This window comes from Gobio gobio (genome assembly GCF_949357685.1).
Source record: "Gobio gobio genome assembly, chromosome: 24".
NCBI classification, from domain to species: Eukaryota; Metazoa; Chordata; class Actinopteri; order Cypriniformes; family Gobionidae; genus Gobio; species Gobio gobio.
The window spans coordinates 32,628,112-32,650,925 of record NC_137120.1 but is presented as its reverse complement, the minus strand read 5'-3'; the positions used below and the strand labels follow the sequence as shown (position 1 = coordinate 32,650,925).

Here is a 22,814-nt window from a genome sequence, read left to right as displayed (position 1 = left end):
TAACAACGCTGGCGTTGAGTCGTCTCTTCACAGGCATGGAGTCGTCTCATCACAGGTGTTGGGGCATCCGAAGTCTCCATGAGAGGCTGGATACAAACTGGAGCTGATGAACTATTTACCTCGGGACTAGTGTCCCGAGATAACAACAGAAAAGCAGATGGGAAATAATTAGCGTAGCTGCTGTTCAGAATATTATGTTAATGCGTTTGATCCGATTTAACTGTAGTATAAAAGATAATTATAATGTGAATGCTTGGCTAAAGAGATGCGTCTTTAATCTTGTTTTAAACTGGGACAGCGAGTCTGAACCTCGAACAATATCAGGAAGACTATTCCAGAGTTTAGGAGCTAAATGTGAAAATGCCCTCCCTCCTTTAGTGGACTTAGATATCCTAGGAATGACCAGAAGCCTAGAGTTTAGTGATCTTAAAGAGCGCGATGGATTGTAGCGCGATAGAAGATCTGTTAGATACACTGGAGCTAAACCATTTAGGGCTTTATAGGTTAGTAGCAATAGTTTGTAATTGATAAGGAACTTCACAGGTAACCAGTGTAGAGATGATAAAATTGGTGTTATATGATCATATTTTCTTGACCTAGTAAGAACTCTAGCAGCTGCGTTTTGGACTAACTGTAGCTTGTTTATTGATGATGCAGGACAACCAGCTAATAAAGCATTACAGTAATCTAATCTCGAAGTCATGAATGCATGAACTAACTTTTCTGCATCAGAAATAGATAGCATGTTACGTAGCTTAGCAATGTTTCTAAGGTGGAAAAATGCCGTTCTTGTAACATATGAAATATGATTTTCGAATGTTAGGTTGCGGTCTAATATAACACCCAGGTCTTTTACTGTAGTGGATAAAGTGACAGGACATCCTTCCAAGGTAAAATTGTAATTGAGGTTTTGTGGGCAGTTTTTTGGACCAATAAGTAATACCTCCGTTTTATCTGAATTTAATAGCAGAAAATTACACGTCATCCAGTATTTAATTAAATTAAATTAAAATTAAATTAAATTAAAATTATTTAATTAAAGATTAGAGAAACAGCGAAGTCATCTAAATTCTATAAGTAGTCTTAAGATAAATGATGTGGTTTTAAACAATTATAAAGAAATTTCTAATTATTGTGAAGAGTTTTATAAAGATCTTTATCGCTCTAGATACTCTCAACAGAATTTGGATTTATTCTTTAACTCCCTTGATATGGACCTTATACCTAAAATTAATGACATTGGAAGTAATTTATGTGACGCTCCTATTCAAATTCAAGATATATCTGAGGCCATTGACAAATTGAAACTTAATAAATCTCCAGGAAATGATGGTTTGACCGCAGAATTCTATAAAAAATTCTCAAATCATCTTTCACCATTTCTTTTCAATGTTTATTTGGAAAGCCTCAAAAAGGTCTTCCACCGTCTATGACTCAGGGTGTTATAAATTTAATCCCTAAACCTCAAAAAGACCACTCTCAATTGGAAAATTGGCGACCTATAAGTCTTCTGAATAATGACTATAAAATTTTAGCCATGATTTTTGCTAAAAAGATTAAATGTGTCTTAGATGATCTAATAGATGAATGTCAATCGGGCTTTATGACAGACAGACTTATTTCAAACAATATTAGACTTGTTCTTGATATTTTAGACTACTCAGATTTGATTTTGGATGACAGTTTTCTGCTTTTTCTTGATTTTTATAAAGCTTTTGATTCCATTGAATTTCCTTTTATTCTTAAATCCTTGAATATTTTTGGTTTTGGCCCTAATTTTATTAATGCAATTCAAACTTTGTATAATAATGCCAATGCTTCAATTAAATTACAACATGGTACTACTCATAGGTTCAACATAGAGAGAGGCATTCGTCAAGGCTGCCCTATCTCGCCTTATCTTTTTCTGCTTCCTATGTAACTCTTCGCCATCCACTTTCAAAATAGTAATTTGAAAGGTATCTCTGTGGCAAATCGGTCAATACTGATAAGCCAACTAGCTGATGACACAACTCTTTTTAAAAAAAATAAAGATCAAGTTCAGTTAGTCTTAGACAAAATTAGTTTTTTTTCCTCCGCTTCTGGTTTATGTCTTAATATCCATAAGTGTGAACTTTTATCTATAAAAGATTGTACTGATGTTAAAATTTGTGACATCCCAGTCAAATCTGAAGTTAAATATCTAGGTATCATTATATGTAAAGATCAGAAAAAGAGATCAAAGCTCAACTTTGAACCTCTTATTCTCTCTATACGATGTAAATTAAATTCTTGGTTACAGCGTGATCTGTCAATAACAGGTAGAGTGTTACTGTCTAAGGCAGATGGTTTATCTCGGGTTATCTATCCTGCAATGGTTCTGGATGTCCCTGTAGAAATTTGTAGAATGCTGGACAAAATTATAGTCGACTTTGTTTGGAATTTTAAAACTCACTTGATTAAAAAAAGTGTTATGTTAGCTGACCGGGCTATGGGGGGGTTTGAGTTAGTAGATTTTTCTACTCTTAATAATTCATTTAAAGTTAAATGGATAAAAACATTTTTAAACAACCCTACATCTTGTTGGAATTTTATTCCAAATCATATATTTAATTCTGTTGGAGGCTTAAATTTTTTATTGCGCTGCAATTTTGACATCTCTAAAATACCTTTATCTTTATCTTGCTTCCACAAACAGGCTTTAATAAGTTGGTCACTTATATATAATTATAATTGTTCTCCTCATAGCTACTTTATTTGGAATAATAAAAATATTAAATATAAAAATAAATCTCTTTTTCTTCACAACTGGTTTGATAAAAATATATTATTAGTCAGTCAGCTTTTAGATGATCGTGGTGTCCTTTTTACTTATGAACAATTTATGCAAGAATTCTCTTTTCCAGTCCCCCCAAGAGAATATGCCATTGTGTTTGGTGCAATTCCCGACTGCATCATACCTTTAGTAAAGTCTGGCCCTAAAGGTTCTTTAGATTCTCCTCTTTTTGACAACACAAAATTATTTGTTGACCAAAGTCTTTTTAATACCATGTCAAACAAAGACATTCGTTCAGTTATTAATAGATCTCAGATTTCTTTACCTGCTTGTGTGAGTTTTTGGAATAACTTATTTAGTGATATAGAATGGGAAGAGTTTTGGCTTCGACAACATTTTTTCTTATCGAATAAAGTTGTTGAAGTTTCTATTAAAATTATCCATAACTGTTATCCGATAAATCATAAACTTGCTAAATTTAACAGTAGTATTTCACCCAATTGCTCTTTTTGCCTTCAGTATGAAGAGACTATTAATCACTTGTTTTGGGACTGTACTTACTGTAAAGTCTTCTGGATTGATTTTTCAAATTTTGTTAAAAAATATTTATATCCAAACTTCTGTATAACCCCCAAAATTGTGTTTTTTGGTTATTCTTTGAAGTTAGACCCTACTCATTGTAAATTTATTATTAATTTATTGCTTTACTGTGCTAAATTATACATTCATAAGTGTAAATTTTCAAAAAAAACTCCCTACTTTTTTATTTTCAGAAAAGATTTTGATATGTAAACGTGTTAAGAAATTCTGATAATTCTATTGCATGTAAGACTCTTTCATGGTGTAAATCATTTAAGCTAGCTTAATTTGCTTTATTGTTTGTAACCCTCATTGTTCTTTGTTCTTTGTAATTGTAATTGTTGTTCTCTTGCATATAATAAAAAAAAAAAAAAAAAACCTGCTCTGGAGAAACTGCACCGGCTGTAATCGCCGGCTGCTCTCGAATCGCTCTCGCGGTGCTTTGTTGACATACGTCACTGTCACGTGGCGTCGGCGCTGCCTCAAGTCGGACACAATAGAGTGCCGAAGTAATGACGTCACTTTGTAGGCCAACCCGGAAGTTAGCGGCGCATGGGTTCCCTCGATCAAAAAGCCATTCATTTTCCCCATAGACTTTTGCAAAAAATAAGATCTGTGTTCAACAAAGAGTAATAACCCTTACACATTTTGTCTACCAAGATAATCTTTACAAGTTAATCCAAAATGTACACATTTTGAAGCCCAAATAAAGCCGTCAGATATAAAATGCTAACGGTAGGCTATAAACGGACTACAGCACACCATGGTCGCGGATCAACGTCATCATCAAGCTTCCTCAAACTTTATTTAAAAGCACGCTCGCTCATTATGATCTGCGCTGTGTATGAACACTTATCCACTTTTTCATGAGAAATATTGCCCATTCGTTTTTTCCAAAAATGTTAGAAACTAATTTTGTTTATGCGTGCCTCTCTGAGATTTATCTTTTGTTAATGTTTTTTCAGACAATATGATTATCACTGTGATAACATTAAATGACATGAAACACAACCCAGTCTCTTTTTGTTAAATGCAAGTTTATGTATGATCAATAATACAAAACGTATAATAAGCTACACATGAAATAAAGCAAACAATTCAGTCAAACATTCAAAGTCAGTGCTAGTCGGCTAACTTACAACGGTAACGTACAGTTATAGCCTAAAAATAAACAAGTTATGAAACTTATCTTTGCACTCAGCCTAAACGATTTGCCAGGGAACAAATTATAGATCCATGAGAGCAAATATGGGCCGTTAAATCTCCACAAGACTAATTATAGCTGGAGACGCCACAGAGACATCAGAGCCAGCGGCAGACGTCAGAAGGACTGGCCGAGGAAAGTCAACTCTCGCCGGGTAAACAAGCGCTGACCGCCGCTGACTCACTGGAGCTCACAACTCCGATAACACCAGATAAAATGTTTAAATAGGCACTCTTCTTATAAATAAACCACAGATTTGAGCTTTAAACAACTACATTATCGACTGAAAAAGTCTTAAAACTAAGTTGTCACACATTAACAGTAGATTTTAACACAAAAAGACGTGTAAACACAGCCCATGTCAGCCATTTCTCAACGAGACAAACATGTGAAGAGAGTAAACTCCAAATGTTCAAGCATCCAAATTTGCGCGAATAGCGCGATTTATTCACGCCACATAAGTTCTTCATTCTTAGGCTAAAACGCGGGCTAGTGAGAGATTGCCTGTTTGTCACGATGACGTCTAAAGTCCCCGCCAAAGGATGTAGTCCCTTTTAGCAACTTGTTAGCAACCATCGTTTTTAAGACACAATAAAGTCTTAAAAAATCACAAGCAGGTTATAACTAGTGTGTTTTATGTCATAGATTAAAACGTGAAAATATATAGAGGCTTTGTTAACCACAGACCTTATTTCAGGCGATTTAGCAAAAACCCATTCAAAAAACCCATAGACTTTAGGGCGAGGGAACCCATAGGGCTAAAATGCTAACTCACTTCCGCGTTTTGGCCTACAAAGTGACGTCATTACTTCGGCACTCTATAGGCTTGTTTGTGATGCTAGACTAGGCGGCTGCAGTGAGGGGAGGAGTGAAAAAAGTGCAGGCAAGCCGGACAGTTCTCTCTTCTCGTAGTGGATCCGACACCTGCGAGATCAAAGGCGGATATTGCGGGATTCACACTCGTGCGCTTTGTTGCTGATAAACTGGATGTAATTTAAGTTCTGTTACTTTTATATGAAAATAAATATTATGAACAAGACACCCAAAGTTTTTGTTATTTATTTCCATTCGAAAGACGTGTTTATCAATCATTTTTACTTTAATTAGGCCTACATACATGTTTTTATATATATATTTTTTATAAATATGACAACAATCACATAACCCACAGAGAGATCGCCTTTGTTAGAGAGTTTGGGAATATTCACACATAAAAACATGATCTCAGAGTTTTAAAATCAAACATTTAAAAAAAAGAACCATACATCACGGTTGTTTAAACCAATAAGCATTAAGCTGTGTCGTCAGCAAGTCGTTTCCCATCATGCTTTTGCTCCGCGCAGTCGGTGGAGAGCAAATGCGCTCGACTGCAGAATCCGACACATCCGCCTTTCGCTCGCGAGAGTTTTTTGACATATGTCAGCATGACATCAGAGCAAGGCGGACCGCCCTCGGACACTTTTCTAACCGGAATGCATCTCGCGCTGATCACCGGTGATCGGTTCTGCGCAGATTTCGCTCATCTCAAACAAGCCTAATTTCTAACCGGCATGCACTGCTTCAAGTCAGCCGCCGATCGGTCGGCGCATCGCTGGGTGAAGTCGAACAAGCCTAAAGTTAGATTTTTTATTACATGTGATTCTGACATGATGTCACTACATGCACTCGGCTCCTTCTTCTCCGCTCGTCTCAGGTAAATAATGCGTCTTTCAGCTGAGTGAGCAGTCGGCGTGGCGCGTTCATTTGTTTTGGGGGCGTGGCTTTGGAAAGAGCCCAGAAGGGAGAAGGTGGAGTGAATGTAAATAATGAGCTGTCTTTAAAACAGTCGTGAGAGGTCTACAGACACTCAATTTTCATACTTTCTTTTTCAGAGTACTTACATTTTAATTATGTATTGATATATAAAGAAAGTTTAAACAAATTTGGAAAAAAAGTTTAACCAAATCCTACCAACCCTACCTTTAATGTTCATCACAGAACAACGGGAACAGGGAAAATTGGCGCTTTAATGATGATTAATAATCTATATTTCATTTATTATTTATGCAGTGAAGAAAGGTGTTTGATAACTATTACATTTCTGTATATATCTAACAGGGAAGACACAGGTAAAAATAACATTTATTATAATGGGGTTATGTAAAGATTCTTTAAAGTTTTCCCAGCTGTTTATTCAAGTGCATTTTTTGTTAACAGACTGAGACTCCATTGCTTTTTTTTGTTTTGGTTGTTTCACATTTACATTTATTTACATTTATGCATTACATTTACGTTTTGTTCATTTATTGTGGATATTTAAAATGCTTTCCGTTTTCAGTGTTAAATAGTCTTTAGAAATAAAAGTTTATTGATCTTTGGAAAGGTGTACCTGCATTATTATGCCATTATCATTATTTTAGGTGAAAATGGTCTCAGAACGACAATATTATCGTTTATCGCAATAATTTCTTGGCCAATTTATCGTCCAGCAAAATTTGTTATCGTGACAGGCCTACTTATCTAACAAATATATCTAAAAATATCTAAAAAAATCAAAAAGTAATCTTTTAGAATATCTAAATATATATATATATATATATATATATAAACTAAAAAAAACAGAATAAGAGAGAAAATGTGTAAAAAAAACAGGTTTTGAACTATGGGAATCAAAAGGCCTCTCTATGCATTTATATAGGGAGCTATATATAGCCTACATTAGAAATGAGCATTTAAGTGCTTTATAGCCTATATTAGAAAAAAAAATGCATTTACTGTCCCCCCCTAGGTTCAAAATTGATCCTACGCCCCTGTTTGTATCCAACCCGGTGTGTCTGGTATGGCCTTATGCGATTCCATTATGGTACAATGTTGCCTCGGGGCAATACAGTTTTTTGTTATTTACTCTAAAACATTTGATGATATATAATGTAAAGTCCTTGAAAATACTTCTTTACTTACCGGTGAAGGTGACTCATATTTTTTGTGGGGGATTAACCAAATGGAAATTAGTGAAAAATGCACTTTTCATTGGCGAAAATATGGAGCCATGTGACCTGTGCACGTGCTGAAACAGGACACAAAATGGACCCCTGTGGGTCATGTGACCACTATTTTGGACTTTTATTGATTAGTATTTGAGTTCTTCTTCCTTGAGATAGGTTTGAACAATAAATTGGTGTTTCATTTTATTTAAAAAAAAAAACTAAAATAGACTGTTACCTGGAGGCAACACCTTACCATGATGATTAATAATCTATATTTCATTTATTACTTATGCAGTGGAGAAAGGTGTTTGATAACTATTACATTTCTGTATATATCTAACAGGGAAGACACAGGTAAAAAAAAAAAGTATTATAATGGGGTTATGTAAAGATTCTTTAAAGTTTTCCCAGCTGTTTATTCAAGTGCATTTTTTGTTAACAGACTGAGAGTCCATTGCTTTTTTTTTTTTTTGGTTGTTTCACATTTACATTTATGAAAGCTTTAGCATAAGTTCTGCCAGGAAGACTTAATTGTCACGTCCCTTCAACTTTTTATCTATCCAATCACATTCTAATACTTCGGTATAAAAGATCGGTAACTACTCATGTCTGAGTTCGCAGATGCTGACGCTCCAATTCACCGCCATCCTCCCCACCACCTCCAAGTCAAATCCTTCCCTAATATCCACCCCACCACCACCAGGATGGTCCCTTCCATACCTCACGGGGGGGTCGGCTGCGCCTCTGCCTTCGTCTTCAGGCAGGATATGCAGAGTCCGGACCCTCAGATTGCGAGCTACGGACGGGGCCTATGCCAAAGTACTTTATTGCTTGCTGGGTTGTTAATAAATGGATAATTGTCACAGTATTTATTCTCCCGAGTCTTTCTGGTAGAAATGCATTACATTTACGTTTTGTTCATTTATTGTGGATATTTAAAATGCTTTCCGTTTTCAGTGTTAAATAGTCTTTAGAAATAAAAGTTTATTGATCTTTGAAAAGGTGTACCTGCATTATTATGCCATTATCATTATTTTAGGTAAAACTGGTCTCAGAACGACAATATTATCGTTTATCGCAATAATTTCTTGGCCAATTTATCGTCCAGCAAAATTTGTTATTGTGACAGGCCTACTTATCTAACAAATATATCTAAAAATATCTAAAAAAATCAAAAAGTAATCTTTTAGAATATCTAAATATATATATATATATATATATATATATATATATATATATATATATATATATAAACTAAAAAAAACCCGAATAAGATAGAGAAAATGTGGAAAAAAAAACACGTTTTGAACTATGGGAATCAAAAGGCCTCTCTATGCATTTATATAGAGAGCTATATATAGCCTACATTATAAATGAGCATTTAAGTGCTTTATAGCCTATATTAGGAAAAAAAAATGCATTTACTGTCCCCCCCTAGGTTCAAAATTGCTCCTACGCCCCTCAAGATTCAAGATCAAGATTCAAGAGTTTTATTTGTCACATACACAGTTATATACACAATATACAACTGGCAGTGAAATGTAAACAGGTCCGCTCCATGGACAGTGCAAATAACAGTTACAAGAAATTAAAATAGAAATAGAATAAAATTAGAATAAAAAGTATTAACATAAGTAGAATTATAAATAAATCAAGTAAAAGATAAAAATAGGAAATAAGATAAAAATAAAAATATAAAAATTAAAATATAAAAATATAAAAAAATAAGTGGATATGATAAGTGAGATAAACTGTAGACTTAGAAATAAGTGGTTAACATAAATATATATATATGTATATATAAAGAAGTATAATGTGCAAGGTTTATTACAGGTTGTTACGCAGTAACAATAGGAAAGTAAAGTGCAGTGCAATGGCAGTATGTGGATGTTAATGTTTAAGCTGGATGTTTATGTGTGTGCGGGGGTGAAGTGAAGTCACGTGACTGAGTTCAGGAGTCTGATGGCCTGGGGGAAGAAACTCCTCCTGAGTCTTTCAGTCTTTGCCATCAGTCTACGGAAGCGCTTACCAGATGGCAGCAGGGTGAAGTGAGAGTTTGCAGGGTGATTAATGTCTCTGATGATTTTAGTAGCTCTACCTCTGCAGCGTTTGGTGTAGATGTCCTGCAGAGACGGGAGAGCTGAGCCTGAGATGCGCTCGGATAAGCGCACCACTCTTTGCAGGGCTTTGGAATCGTGACTGGTGCTGTTCCCGTACCACGCTGTGATGCACTGAGTCAGGACACTTTCTATCGCCCCTCGATAGAAAGTTTTCAGGATGGCTGGTGAAACCCTGAATTTCCTCAGCTGGCGCAGGTGGTACAGTCTTTGCCTGGCTTTTTTCACCTGTGTCTGGATGTGTGTAGTCCAGGTCAGATCCTCGGAGATGTTCACACCCAGGTATTTGAAGCTGCTCACTCTCTCTACCGGTGTCCCGCTGATCATGAGAGGGGAGTATGACCGATGCTGTCTCTTCCTGAAGTCCACAATCAGTTCTTTGGTCTTGTTAACATTCAGAGAGAGACAGTTGTCCTGGCACCATGATGTCAGTTGCTCCACTTCGTCCAAGTATGCCGTCTCATTGTTGTTGGAGATGAGACCCAGGACAACAGTATCATCAGCAAACTTGATGATCGAGGTGGAGCTGTGTGTGGACAAACAGTCATGGGTGTAGAGAGAGTAGAGCAGGGGACTCAGCACACAGCCCTGTGGAGCTCCAGCACTCAGGGTGATGGAGGTGGAGGTGAACTGCACTGTTAAACCTTACCAGGTTTTTTATAAGTAAAATACTGGCAACACTGTTGCCAGCTAGTTACTGTAAAGAATCTGTTACAGTGACTAACTGGCAACAGTGTTGCCAGTATAATACTGTGTCTATACCAATACAGTGACTAACTGGCAACAGTGTTGCCAGTATAATACTGTGTCTATACCAATACAGTGACTAACTGGCAACAGTGTTGCCAGTATAATACTGTGTCTATACCAATACAGTGACTAACTGGCAACAGTGTTGCCAGTATAGTACTGTGTATATACCAATACAGTGACTAACCGGCAACACTGTTGCCAGTTTTATACCGTAAATCAGGCATTACAGTTGATAACTGGCAGCAGTGGTTTCAGTTATTTACTGTACAGTAACATACATATACATTTAAATAATTTATAATGCAGTACTCATTGTGGTACTCTTAAACTTACGAAGCATTCTTTCATGTTACTTCATTTAAAAAATAAAATAGAAAGAACTTTTAAATCTTTACACAAATTCACTTTATTACTTAGGTGTTTATCCCAACATAACAGAATTACAAAAACAGAAAGAAACAACCTGTTTGTTTTTGATACAACACCCAAAAATCTCTCTGTCACCAATGACCCTCATGTTATTTAAGTTAACATAAATTAAATGACCTTCTCATATTCTTACAAGTAAAACGTTAACAAAAATATTTTCACTTAGTTGCCTGTTTTCCACTCAAATTCGGTGAGCCTCTGCAAAAATGTATGTACATGTGGATTTATGTTTTGAATCTTTCTTTTAACAGATGACCCAGTTTTACGGCTGGTTCCAGCTTTGGAAGCACACTTTGTCCCCTCAGGATTAATCCTCACTAAAAACCTGTTGAGTAAATCAGACAACAACTATTTTAGAAATGGAGTAACAAATTAAACAGTTCAGAAAAACATCATACTAAAAAAATAAATAAAAAAAAATTATATAATATTATATATATATATATAAAAATAAAATGCACAACTGTGGCAAACTCATGTTACATTATTGAACAATTTTTTAACATGTACCTTTGAATGAGTTCTAATGTGGCACTGGCTGACTCTTGGTATTCAATGTTAAAAACATAGAACACGCTGAAAAACACAGAGAGTGCCGCAGAGAAATCTAACTGCTCATCAATGCAATGTGTCACTTTTCCCTCAATGCTGACCATCCACTTAGATGAAGTTAGAAGGCTGTCTCCTGAAACAGCCATAAAACTCACCATAAAAAAACTGCCAAACACATTTACTATTTCTCATTTATTTCATACTTACCAAGCATGATGAGCCTTGGTGTGACTGGAAGACGGAGCTCATTTTCCACTGACATTTGGGTTGAAGTTTTCTTAGAAAAAAAAAATTGCCAAACATTACAAAGCTGTTCAAATTCTTTTACAGCTAAGGTTGATTCTGATTTGTGAGCACACCCTTTAGAGTGAAATGTCCATAGAAGCACTTATGCTCTGTGTAGCATCATACAGGCCCATACTACAAAAATAATTGTCAAACAGACAAGGCCTAACAGACTGTACTATGTAGCACAGACAGACATCATACATCCAACTTTTTTTTTTTTCAAATCTTTGCCCATGTTTATACAGGTATGTCACATATGATCTGTGAAACCAAGCCTACAATTATTATTTCAAGGTATTTCTTTACTAGTCATGTAATGTTTTAATTACTTACGTCTACTAAAATGAAGAGAGAGTTTTCTTTCTCTTTGAAGTGTTTCATTGTCAGTAGGATGGCTGATATGGCAGTCTTATCAGTGCTTGCTGGTGTGGCTTCAATTTCTCTGAGGAGAGCCTGGACCTCGGCATTCCATTTTAACGTCTGTTTTTGAAAGTAGTTCACAATCCGTATGCATTTTCCGTTCTGGCATTCACTCAAGCAACTGCTTATATCAACACCTGTAAGTGTTTCAAAATGATTGCATAGGCCTCTTTTACTGAAAAGATATGGCCATTCCAGTGCTATGTCACTAATGGCAGGAGGGGGGCATGAATTAATCATTTTGCGCTGAGCAATATAAGTCTCTTTCATTAGCTTGTCCACATCAGACAATTCACAAGACCTTGGGCCTCCAGACTGAAACATTTCTAATAAAGTCTGTCTCTTAATTTCAAGAGATTCAGATGTCTCTCCATCTGGCATGGAGGTAGGTTGCCAATTAATGCATCCATAACTGTCAACTTTACATCGAACTTTTTTGACTATGTTGTCCTGTTCTTCATCAGCTTTGTTGGTTCTTTTTGGTTGACGAATCCGGTGTGCTACATTGTCTCTGTTGACATGTTCTACTCTGGTTCTCAGCTGTCTTTGAAGTGAACTATAGCCTTTCCCCAGTTGTTCCCCTTCCTCCGTAAAGTCTCCAAATGTTAAGGGAAATTTGGAAAAAATGTTTCTTGCCACTTCCCCACAGTCTGCCAAGCTTGGGTTTGGGCAAAATTCTCTTATGGCTGCTACAACAGCTCTTATAAACTCTCTTCTTGGTCCAAGAGGAGCCTTCTCCTTATTAGACGCTGCATGAAGAAGGGCTGCAGGCATGTGGTTCCAAGGAATCTGAAACATACTTAGCCAGTATGAATTTGAAGGAGTGTAAGAAGTGGATGGCTGTTCTAAGTCTGGTGATGGTAACGAGGTGAATGTTATTTCTAATGACGTCTCATCCACTTGGTCTCTCAATGCTTTGAAAAATACATACAGAAAAAGAAAGTGAGACATATAATGTACATAATATGCATATTATACAAGTATATATGTCTACATATATGGAATATGATGTTGAAAATAATGATCATAGACATGTAATCAGAATTGATTTGGCTTACCTATTTGTTTAAAAGCCATCATTAGTTTTCGACATTGTATTGGAAGTAAGATGTCTTGAAGGTCTGTCAGCTCTACTAGCGCAAGGTCCTGTGTCCTCTCAACGCCCACCACAAAACAGAGATGATTGACTACTACATTAAGTTTTGGAATATCCAATTCTGGAAGAATTTTTGTGATTTCTTGTTGAATCAGCTCAGTATCTAAAGTTAAAAAGAACATATGGAGTGATGTAATGACACCACAGAAAGGCCTGCCACTTCATACACCGGGAGGGGATAGTAATTCAAGAGATTGTCAGCATTAACACACACATACTTGAGATCAGTGTTGTGCAGAGAGTGAAGTCCAAGGTCAGATAATAGCACAGAGTCATACAGTTTGACAACAAAGTAGACATTGGTTGGATTAATAAGTATCAGTGATATTTTCCCAAAGACAAACCCACAGCTGCTCTGGGCTACAACAACTACAAGGCCATTGGTATATTTGGTTCCTTTATAAACAACCCCTGACACCTCTGAAGTACTCTGACTGACACAGTTAGCTGTCCTTATTGCATGTTGTATTTCTGTATTGTATAACTGGTCATTGTGTTCACGTGCTTCACTGACAGACTGAATTTTAGGAGGGAATAAATTGCCACAAGCTAGATAGGACTGAAGCAACTGGTGCCTTTCCGCCAAAGTTTTACAAAGATGAACAAAATTATGCAGTTTCCTTGCACAGTTTTTAAAATATGAATGTTTACTCTCAAACCTGAGCGTCCACGAGCGAATCAATGGGCCAAAATGTAGTATAAGATCTGCATAGTGCAACAAGTAATGATGTTTTGCTTTCAGATTTTTACCAGGAAACAAGGTACTTCTTAAAGAAACATATTCTTGTGTTAAAAACTTGAGGTAGCCTATCTCATTATGACTAATTTTGGGCGCACAAATCACCTCAACCATTTCCTTTAGTTTAAGGCACAACTGCCAAACCTCACTGTCCATTGCGTTTTGCATTTTATGTCCTATATAAATTGGTAAGAGCCTCAAGAGACACCAGTTCTGTGCAGCAGAACCACCAAGTCGTCTTGCATCAGCTTTAATCACACATGGGGCATTGTTACAATCACTTCCTAAATGTCTGAATTGTGCAATGGCTCTATTCAACTCATTGTAGGTAAAGTGCTTTTCAACTGAAACCAAATGTTTAATGTAAAGTGCCAAGTCATCAGCCACAATACCTTCAAATAAATCATGCCCTAAGCATGGAGGCAATCCACCACAGACGTGAAAATAAGTAAGGGAATTGAAAACTGAATTGAATTTGATGCCCTCTATTATACACTGATCAGTAGTTGTGAGCTGTTCAACACTATGTTCATAATTTTGGTTTGTTCTTTTTAGGCCAATATGTAAAGGCTGCTGATTAAATGTGTCTCTGTCAATTAAACAGTAGCGACAGAAATGCTTGTTGGTACTGAAATTCTCAGAAAAGCCCCCAATACAATGAGACCCAAGATTATCTCCACAAATGGCAATAAGCCCTCCTCTAAGAGTAGTGCCGTCAGTAGACTCAAATCCAGACTCCTCTAAGTCTTTCAGATCAGCAACAAGACAGGCAAAGACCTTCTGCTGACCAAACTGTTTAAAGTCTTCCTCTCTACACAGCAAGACAAGTTGCATTGGGTCAACTAAGGAGCGGTTGTGTGGCAAAATTTCACCTAGTGTCATGTACACTGCCAAGATTTTATGTTTCTTTCTACCCGAGCCAAGTGGATTTACAACTTCAAATGCATCCTGGTATAAGATAATTGATAATGATGAAGGATGCTCTTGAAAGATGGAATTTTTCGTAATGCATGTGCCATCCTTTATATCCTCTAGTACTTTGTTAACAGAACCAAGCATTTTTGTCTGTTTGTACTGTTCTCTAATTGATGTCTGCCTAAACAGAGATGCCAGCGTTTCTTTAAGTGGCACATATTGACAAAAGCGTTCTTTACCAGCTGTGTCAGTGCCTAGATAGATCTGTTTTGGCTCAACAAAGTTAAACTTCTGTTTGAAGAAGTTCTTTCTGGTTCGGTCAGACCTCAACTGACCTTCATTGTACAAAGTTAACAAATCTTGTGACACTAGTTCATCGAGAAGTTTGTCTACATCACTTGAAGGTATGTCTGTTGATGACAACAACTTTTCCTTTAGTCTAACAAGCATGTCCTGCATTCTATCAACATGAAGTGCTTGAAATTCCTCAATAATACATTGAATAGAACTAGCAGGCAACAACATTTTGGCCTGCATCTTCAAGTAAAACAGAGACAAGTTATGTAAAAAAGGCTCTTCATCTATGGCATTTCTTTGACTTTCAATTGATGTTGATGGTACATCACTAAGACACTGATCTGTAGCAGTTAGGTCATTCTCAAGACACAAATCTGTTGTTGGTGCAGTCTCACACTGTCTGTGGAAGGCTGTGCTGGACAGCTGTGCTGAACCAGACTGCTTATGCTTCCGTGACAAATGAGTGGTGAAAGATGTTCTCACTCTAAAATAACTAAAGCAGCCATCAACTGGACAGCAAATTTTTCTGCCATCTCTAATGTGAATACGCAGGTGGACACACAGCTCTGAAAAAGTATTAGCCACAAATACACATCCAGGAACCTGACAGTGAAGGTTCACCTGTGGATGCCTATGTGTATTCTGTGTTTGTGGCTGCCTGTGATTTCGGTGCATATGTGATCGTAATGATGAAAATTTTTTAAAAGTACAATGGCACTGCTGCATTCCACACACAAACTGAAAATTTGCTCTATGTTGGTGTTGTTTTATATGTGTATAAAAAGCAGTTAGTTGGCGAAAAGGCAAATTGCAAAATTTGCATCTGTACATTGTGGCAAATCCAGACTAACCAAGAAAACTGAAAGCAATGATAAAACAAGCTGAGATATTACTTAGTGAGGAGTTGAAAACTTGCTAATCAGGAAGCTACTTCAAACCATGCATATAAACTATCTAACTTAACATTTTAAATAAAACATTTAAAAAAAAATATATATATATATATTTGAATCGTTTACTTACTTGTAGTTGTGCTATTCATGTTTAGACTGAAAACATACAAATCTGCTATAGGAGTTCTCAACACAGCATGCACAGTAGCAAACAAACTCCAAGATAATCAAGGCAAAGGAGTGACACCTGCTCGTTAAGGCTCAAACTTTCCGCCTGTGTGAATGTATTTGTGTGCTCACATGCATGCTTGCATGCGTATGTGTGTGTTAATGCATTAATCTTTGTTTTCTGACTGAAGATGTAAACAGTTTGAAAGAAACAGTGACGTAATGCATCATGGGAATGTAGACCAGTAATTTACCAGTTAATATTACAGTTATTTGCCTTCATGGGCACTGAAAGTAATGTACTGTAGTTTATAATTAGTGCAGCATAACCTCACCTCATATTACAGTAAAATACCTTCCAATGATGTTAAAGCTAAATACTGGCGATTTTACAGTTATTTACCCAGAAATCTACAGCAAGGTTTAACAGTGTGGCCTACTCTCACCGCCTGGGGTCTGCCAGTGAGGAAATCTTCAATCCAGAGGCAGAGAGAAGAATTCAGGCCTAGATCCAGGAGTTTGTGTGTTAGCTTAATGGGAACTATGGTGTTAAAGGCTGAGCTATAGTCAATAAATAGCAGCCTGACATAGTTCCCACTTTTGCTGTCGATGTGAGTGAGGCAGGAGTGAAGGACGTGAGAGATGGCATCTTCAGTCGATCTATTGGGACGATAGGCAAACTGAAGAGGGTCCAAAGTGTCAGGAATGGAGGAGCAAATGTTGTTTTTAATGAGTCTCTCAAAGACCTTCATGACTAAAGATGTGAGAGCCACTGGACGATAGTCATTTAGGCAAGAGGGTTTACTGATCTTAGGTACAGGGATGATAGAGGATCGTTTGAAGGAGGTGGGGACAACAGATGTAGCAAGGGACTCGTTAAATATGGATGTAAAGAGCCCTGCGAGCTGATCAGCACAGGACCGCACAACACGACCTGAAATACCATCCGGCCCAGCAGCTTTCCTGACATCCACACGTTTGAGTGCCCTCCGAACCTCGTCCTCCGAGACAGAGATCACGTGACCGTTGCTGCTCTGAGGGACTCTCTCTGACGCGTCACTCGCCGGAGTCGCGCTGCCGCGATTACCATCAAAGCGAGCGTAGAAAGAGTTTAGCTCGTTCACCAGCAACGGATCAGCTCTCACCTCTGCAGAGGATTTAGTTCCAAAAGCACAGATGGACCTCAGTCCCTGCCACATCCGCCGGGAGTCGTTGAGTTGGAAATGAGATTCCACTCGGTCTTTATAGCGGAGTTTTGCGGCTTTAACGGCGCAAAACTCTGTTTAACCCTGTTTGTATCCAACCCGGTGTGTCTGGTATGGCCTTATGCGATTCCATTATGGTACAATGTTGCCTCGAGGCAATACAGTTTTTTGTTATTTACTCTAAAACATTTGATGATATATAATGTAAAGTCCTTGAAAATACTTCTTTACTTACCGGTGAAGGTGACTCATATTTTTTGTGGGGGATTAACCAAATGGAAATTAGTGAAAAATGCACTTTTCATTGGCGAAAATATCGAGCCATGTGACCTGTGCACATGTGCTGAAACAGGACACAAAATGGACCCCTGTGGGTCATGTGACCACTATTTTGGACTTTTATTGATTAGTATTTGAGTTCTTCTTCCTTGAGATAGGTTTGAACAATAAATTGGTGTTTCATTTTATTAAAAAAAAAACTAAAATAGACTGTTACCTGGAGGCAACACCTTACCATAGAGGGCTAATAATGCTTGTGCTTCCTCTTTCACAGCTTCATGTGGGTCTTATGCTGCGTTCCAGGCAGGTTTTTGAGCCCGTAAATTACAACTTCGAACCACGACTCACGACTTTGTAGTGTTCCAGGCAAAGTCACGCCAAACTGCCTGAGCGCAAGGAATTGTGTGGTAGTTAGATGTAAACAAAGCATGGCAGACCATACGGGGTGTATGCTCATTTACAATCATTTCTATCGCCAAAGGTGCTTACTCCTTGCTTGTTTGAGGGAAACGGAGGAGAAAAACAGCGCAGAAGGCAAGAAAAGCTTTTATATCTTTTATTTTACGTTATTTGTATATTTGTTTCATAAACACTGCATCCGTAGGGGGATGCCATTGTTGCTTCGCGGGCTGTGTGACGTCAAAACTCGTAACTGGGAGTACATCGATCTAGTACGAGTTCACGGGTGGGAAGTTCACGGGTTTGACTGTCGTTCCAGTCCACTTTCACGGGTAGAAGGTTGGAAAAACACGGGTTACGGGTTGCCTGGAACGCGGCATTATTTAGCAATGAAGTGGAAAAGATAGGTGTTATGTTTGAGTTCTTGATGGTAGTAGATAAACTACGTCAGTTTCCTGCTCACATCGAGTTCTCTTTTGCTCTTGAACAAACAATAACACAGAGAATTTTGAGTATTCTCATATTAGGAGTCTTAAATTAGTTAAATAACGACTTAAATGAACTTAAAAAGTTGTGAGGAAATGAGATTCGCGGGACAGCGCATGAGATCCGCGTCATGTTCGTCAACGGCCGTTCTTAAAGTGACAGGAGCACTGATGATGCCTGTCATTAATGTTCATCACAGAACAACGGGGACAGGGAAAATTGTCGCTTTAATGATGATTAATACTTGGAAATCATTTAACTTCATGTGATCCTTCAAGAGTGATTACTGATAGGCTGTCTGCAAAAAAAAAAAAAAAAAAAAACGAATCACGTTTTAAAGAAGAAAACAAATCATCCACTGACTTTCAAAGCGGCTACGACTTCGAGGGCCTTGATAGAAATGTAATGGAGTAAAAAGTACGATATTTGTCTTTAAAATGTAGTGAAGTAAAAGACATTAGTTTCCAGAAAAAATACTACTCAAGGAAAGTACAGATACTCAAAAAGTGTACTTAAGTACAGTACTCAAGTAAATGTACTTAGTTACTGTCCACCTCTGGCAATCATTCACAGCGCGTGTCCAGTCTGTATTATAAACTATAATTATATTATCATCACTCATAATTATAAACTATAAACTGTCTACTTTTATTTGTTTACACTCACAATAACAACAAATGCCGTGGATTCAGGGAACAGATTATTTTGTATGCACTCCACTCCAAACGCTGTCTTCATTTAAAAAAAAGTATTTTGTTTATTAAACGCAAAGTTTTTAATTTCAAAAGCATTTCTAAATGTAGTTCATATTTCCAACAAACGAAATTCCAAACCAAAATAACGAAGTGGTAAAAAATAAAACATTTGAGCTACCACCAATGCAAAATCAAACATTTTGCCCTTCTCTCCCTACGCGGTGACTACAACCCGACAGGGGAACGGTAGCCTAATTAACTAAATGTTCTAAATAAATATGCACATAAAGGCATATTTTTGTACACATCACTATACGAGATATCCAGGAGAAAATATCATCATCAATAAGATCTCGTTATTACGAGAAAAGATGTCGTTAAAATGACATAATAGTTATTACGACAATATTGAGTGGAAAAATATAATATGTATGTGGCAGCAATGCGTCACCATAGTTTTGCAAAATGGTGCTCCGCAATTGTTTTTTTTATTAGCTTCAGTTTTGAAAAGGAGCGCTCCGCTGAAGCAACAGTAACAGGGATGGTAAGAAAGAGAATAAAAACGGTGCACGTCACTGAAGCTAGATGTGATAGAGTTGTTCTCAACAATCAAAAAATTGGCCAGATCTTGAACTGTTTTCATGAACTCTACACACAAATCCAAAAACACACACACAATGGGCAAAACCCCTCAATTCTCCTGCAAAATGCAACTTTACATTCAAAACAATGTTATTTCTTTTCAAAATGGAAATTTGTTTTCAAATGACACACACAAACCATCATATGAATAGACATTTATAAGAACCAGTTGAACACTGATGTGCTCAATGTAAAACACTATGATGAATGGAAAACACTTCTTCTCCTTTCATCATAATGACTTAGGTCTTTTTTGGTTCAGTGTTACACTTACAACAGACAGTACATACATAAGTGTGTTGTAAAATATTTGAGAATATTGTTTTCATACTCAGAACACACAAATACACGGTAACAAATATATTTTATTTTTCCCACAAAAACAATGTACACAGTGTACACCCCAACCATCACAAAGCTGCACATACAGTGGTCTACATACAAAACAACAGAAGAATTTACTGTACAGTTACAGTAAAAAAAAAAAAAGATTTAACTATGCTGCATCCTCTCTTCGGTTTCTCACCTGTTGCCCTTTGATGCTAAAGCTCTGTTTGCTAATTGTAAAACTGCGTGACAGGTGTTTGCCCATGTGAAGAGTCAGTGTGTATATTTGAATGGCAGTGTGTTCCTTGTGAAAACAAGATATTTTCTGCATGAAAACTGTGCCAAATGCAGAGAATTGTGTGTAGTGTTTTGAAAAAAGTGTGTTTCAGAACTGCAATTTGAGTGTAAAGCAGGAATTGTGCTTGTAGTTTAGCAGAATTGGTTCAGGGGGTTGGTGCATGAGTTACATGTTGTGGTCATTGTGTCTCAAGGACCAGTATTTGTGTGTAAACAATTGAGAAAAACTGTAACAATAAAAACGATGAATACAATGACAGAAGGGTACAAAAGGTATAATATATATATATATATATATATATATATATAATATATTATACATACCTCGGTTCCCTTTCAAGGGATCCCGCCGGGCGCTCTTCAAGGAGGGCGTCCCGGTGCGCGCTCCCCATGGCACGGGTCCCGCTGCTGCTGAGGCTCAGCGACGACTTATGTCGTGGGGTTCGCAAAAGGATCTGTCGGAGGGGACGGAGACGGGCCCCGCTAGGGCTGTAGCAATACACGAATCTCACGATACGATACGATACACGATATTCAGCTCACGATACGATATATATCACGATATTCAGCCAACGATACGATTCGATATAATTCGATACACTTACATCATTTTCTGAAAGATTTAAAGGGGATTTAAAGAGTGATTTTGGTGACATCTTGTGAGTGTTTCATTTACTTGGATTGAATTAACTGAACTGAAAACTAAAATCATCAATTACACAATATATGTCTCTGACTGGACAGAGTCTACAGCTTGCAAATGCTGGACAAAATGAATCAAAGATGTGTTGAGAAAATTTGTTCCATTTATTGAAACAGTCCAAACTGTAGCTTACAAGCCTTTGAAAAGTAAATAAAGTGCAGTATTGCAATTAACAATGGAGTTTTAAAAATTGCAGCAAGTGGCCTGTTCTGAACAGTTTGACAGCTTTTTTAGCTTGACACTGACATTTGGTAGTATTTCCAGAGTATTTCACGTTTGTGTCACACAGCTAGCAAACCAACAGCAATGCTTTGTCTAAGTCAAGGGTCTCCAACCTTTTTTCATTTGAGAGCTACTTTTTAAAAAAGAAAGTCAAAGAGAGCTACTCATGTTATATAATACTTAAAACTCTTAAATAATGCATCATAATTCTCATATTAACAACTATCCAAACTTTTTTACACTTGAAAGAGTATAGTAGTAGTTCCAGTAGTCGGTACAATACCACTATTTTTTTTTTTAAATAAATGTTTTATTATATATGATGATAATCATAAGTAAATAATACATAAACATGTAAAGGCTGTATGCTGTTTAAAAGTAAACATTGTTTATAAATGAAAGATCAAGTGAAAAATAAGCAACCATTAATAATTATTATTATTTATTTCATCATTATTATTATTAGTAGAGACGTATTATTATTATTACATAGAGACGTAGCTACATTTACTGTAGGCTACAATCTGTAGTCAATCTCTTCACGTTAAACCGAACTTTTATTTTGACGGGTTGCCGTGATTACCAGTGTCTGTGTTCATGATGATATGACAGTGGGTGCGCGTCTCGTTCAGTCAGGGCACTGATCAGGGATCAGCCCATTGACTTGTGTCCTGATCAGTGCCCTGACTACTGAACCAGGAGCTGAATGAGACGCACCCAGTTTTCTCAAATGAAACGGTAAATTCTCATGAAGTGACGGTTTATGCGTTCGTGTCGGCAGAGACTACAAGAGCGATTGCACCCGTCATCCACACAGACGCATAACATGCAGGAGTAATTTTGCAGTTTATTATTTACAGACACTAGTATATATTCGGCTTCAGTCTGGAGCCGTCTAACACGGAAGCGACTGAACGCAGCTGCTATGGTGAGATATTTTTAGAACAGACCCGCGGGCAACTCATGTGGTCCTTGCGGGCGACTCATGTTGTTGACTCCTGAGTCTAAGTCGTCGCTTTCCTTCTTCTTTTTAAGCCCAAAGTGCTCCCACACATCTGCTTTTAAGCATGAAGGCGCTGGATTTATATTCGGCGCCATTTTTTTGAATCTCCTCGCTCCGTAAACAAGAAGAGGTAGACGTCGGCGTCTGTGTAAAGTTAGTAGTACGGGTAACTTGCTCTACAGCGACACTAGCAGCTGGCTGACCAAATCGCTCTTCCTGCAACGCAAATGGGGGAAAACACGGGGATTTGAATGGGACTTATGTATCGATACTCGCGGCTTAAAAATCGATAATTTCTCGGGAGAAAAAATATAGATTTATATCG

General features: G+C 37.3%; 1 protein-coding gene across 1 annotated transcript; it reads right to left on the bottom strand.

The window, feature by feature from the left end:
• Positions 1–10,758: 10,758 nt before the first annotated feature.
• Positions 10,759–13,963, bottom strand: LOC307120768 (uncharacterized protein). The gene is made up of 5 exons (XM_079807941.1): positions 13,122–13,963; positions 11,977–12,977; positions 11,563–11,632; positions 11,314–11,488; positions 10,759–11,128 (listed from the first exon to the last, which is right to left on the bottom strand). The coding sequence occupies exons 1-5, from the start codon at positions 13,339–13,341 to the stop codon at positions 10,966–10,968; spliced, it is 1,629 nt and encodes a 542-aa protein (XP_079664067.1). The 5' UTR covers positions 13,342–13,963; the 3' UTR covers positions 10,759–10,965.
• Positions 13,964–22,814: the final 8,851 nt, after the last annotated feature.

Excerpts from the sequence above, each read along its gene's own strand:
- LOC307120768 (XM_079807941.1), bottom strand. The coding sequence starts at position 13,341 with ATGTTCTTTTTAACTTTAGATACTGAGCTGATTCAACAAGAAATCACA. Across the intron at positions 12,978-13,121 it reads GATGGCTTTTAAACAAATAG|CATTGAGAGACCAAGTGGAT; the intron begins GTAAGCCAAATC and ends TATTTTTCAAAG. Across the intron at positions 11,129-11,313 it reads ACATTAGAACTCATTCAAAG|GTTTTTAGTGAGGATTAATC; the intron begins GTACATGTTAAA and ends TTTACTCAACAG.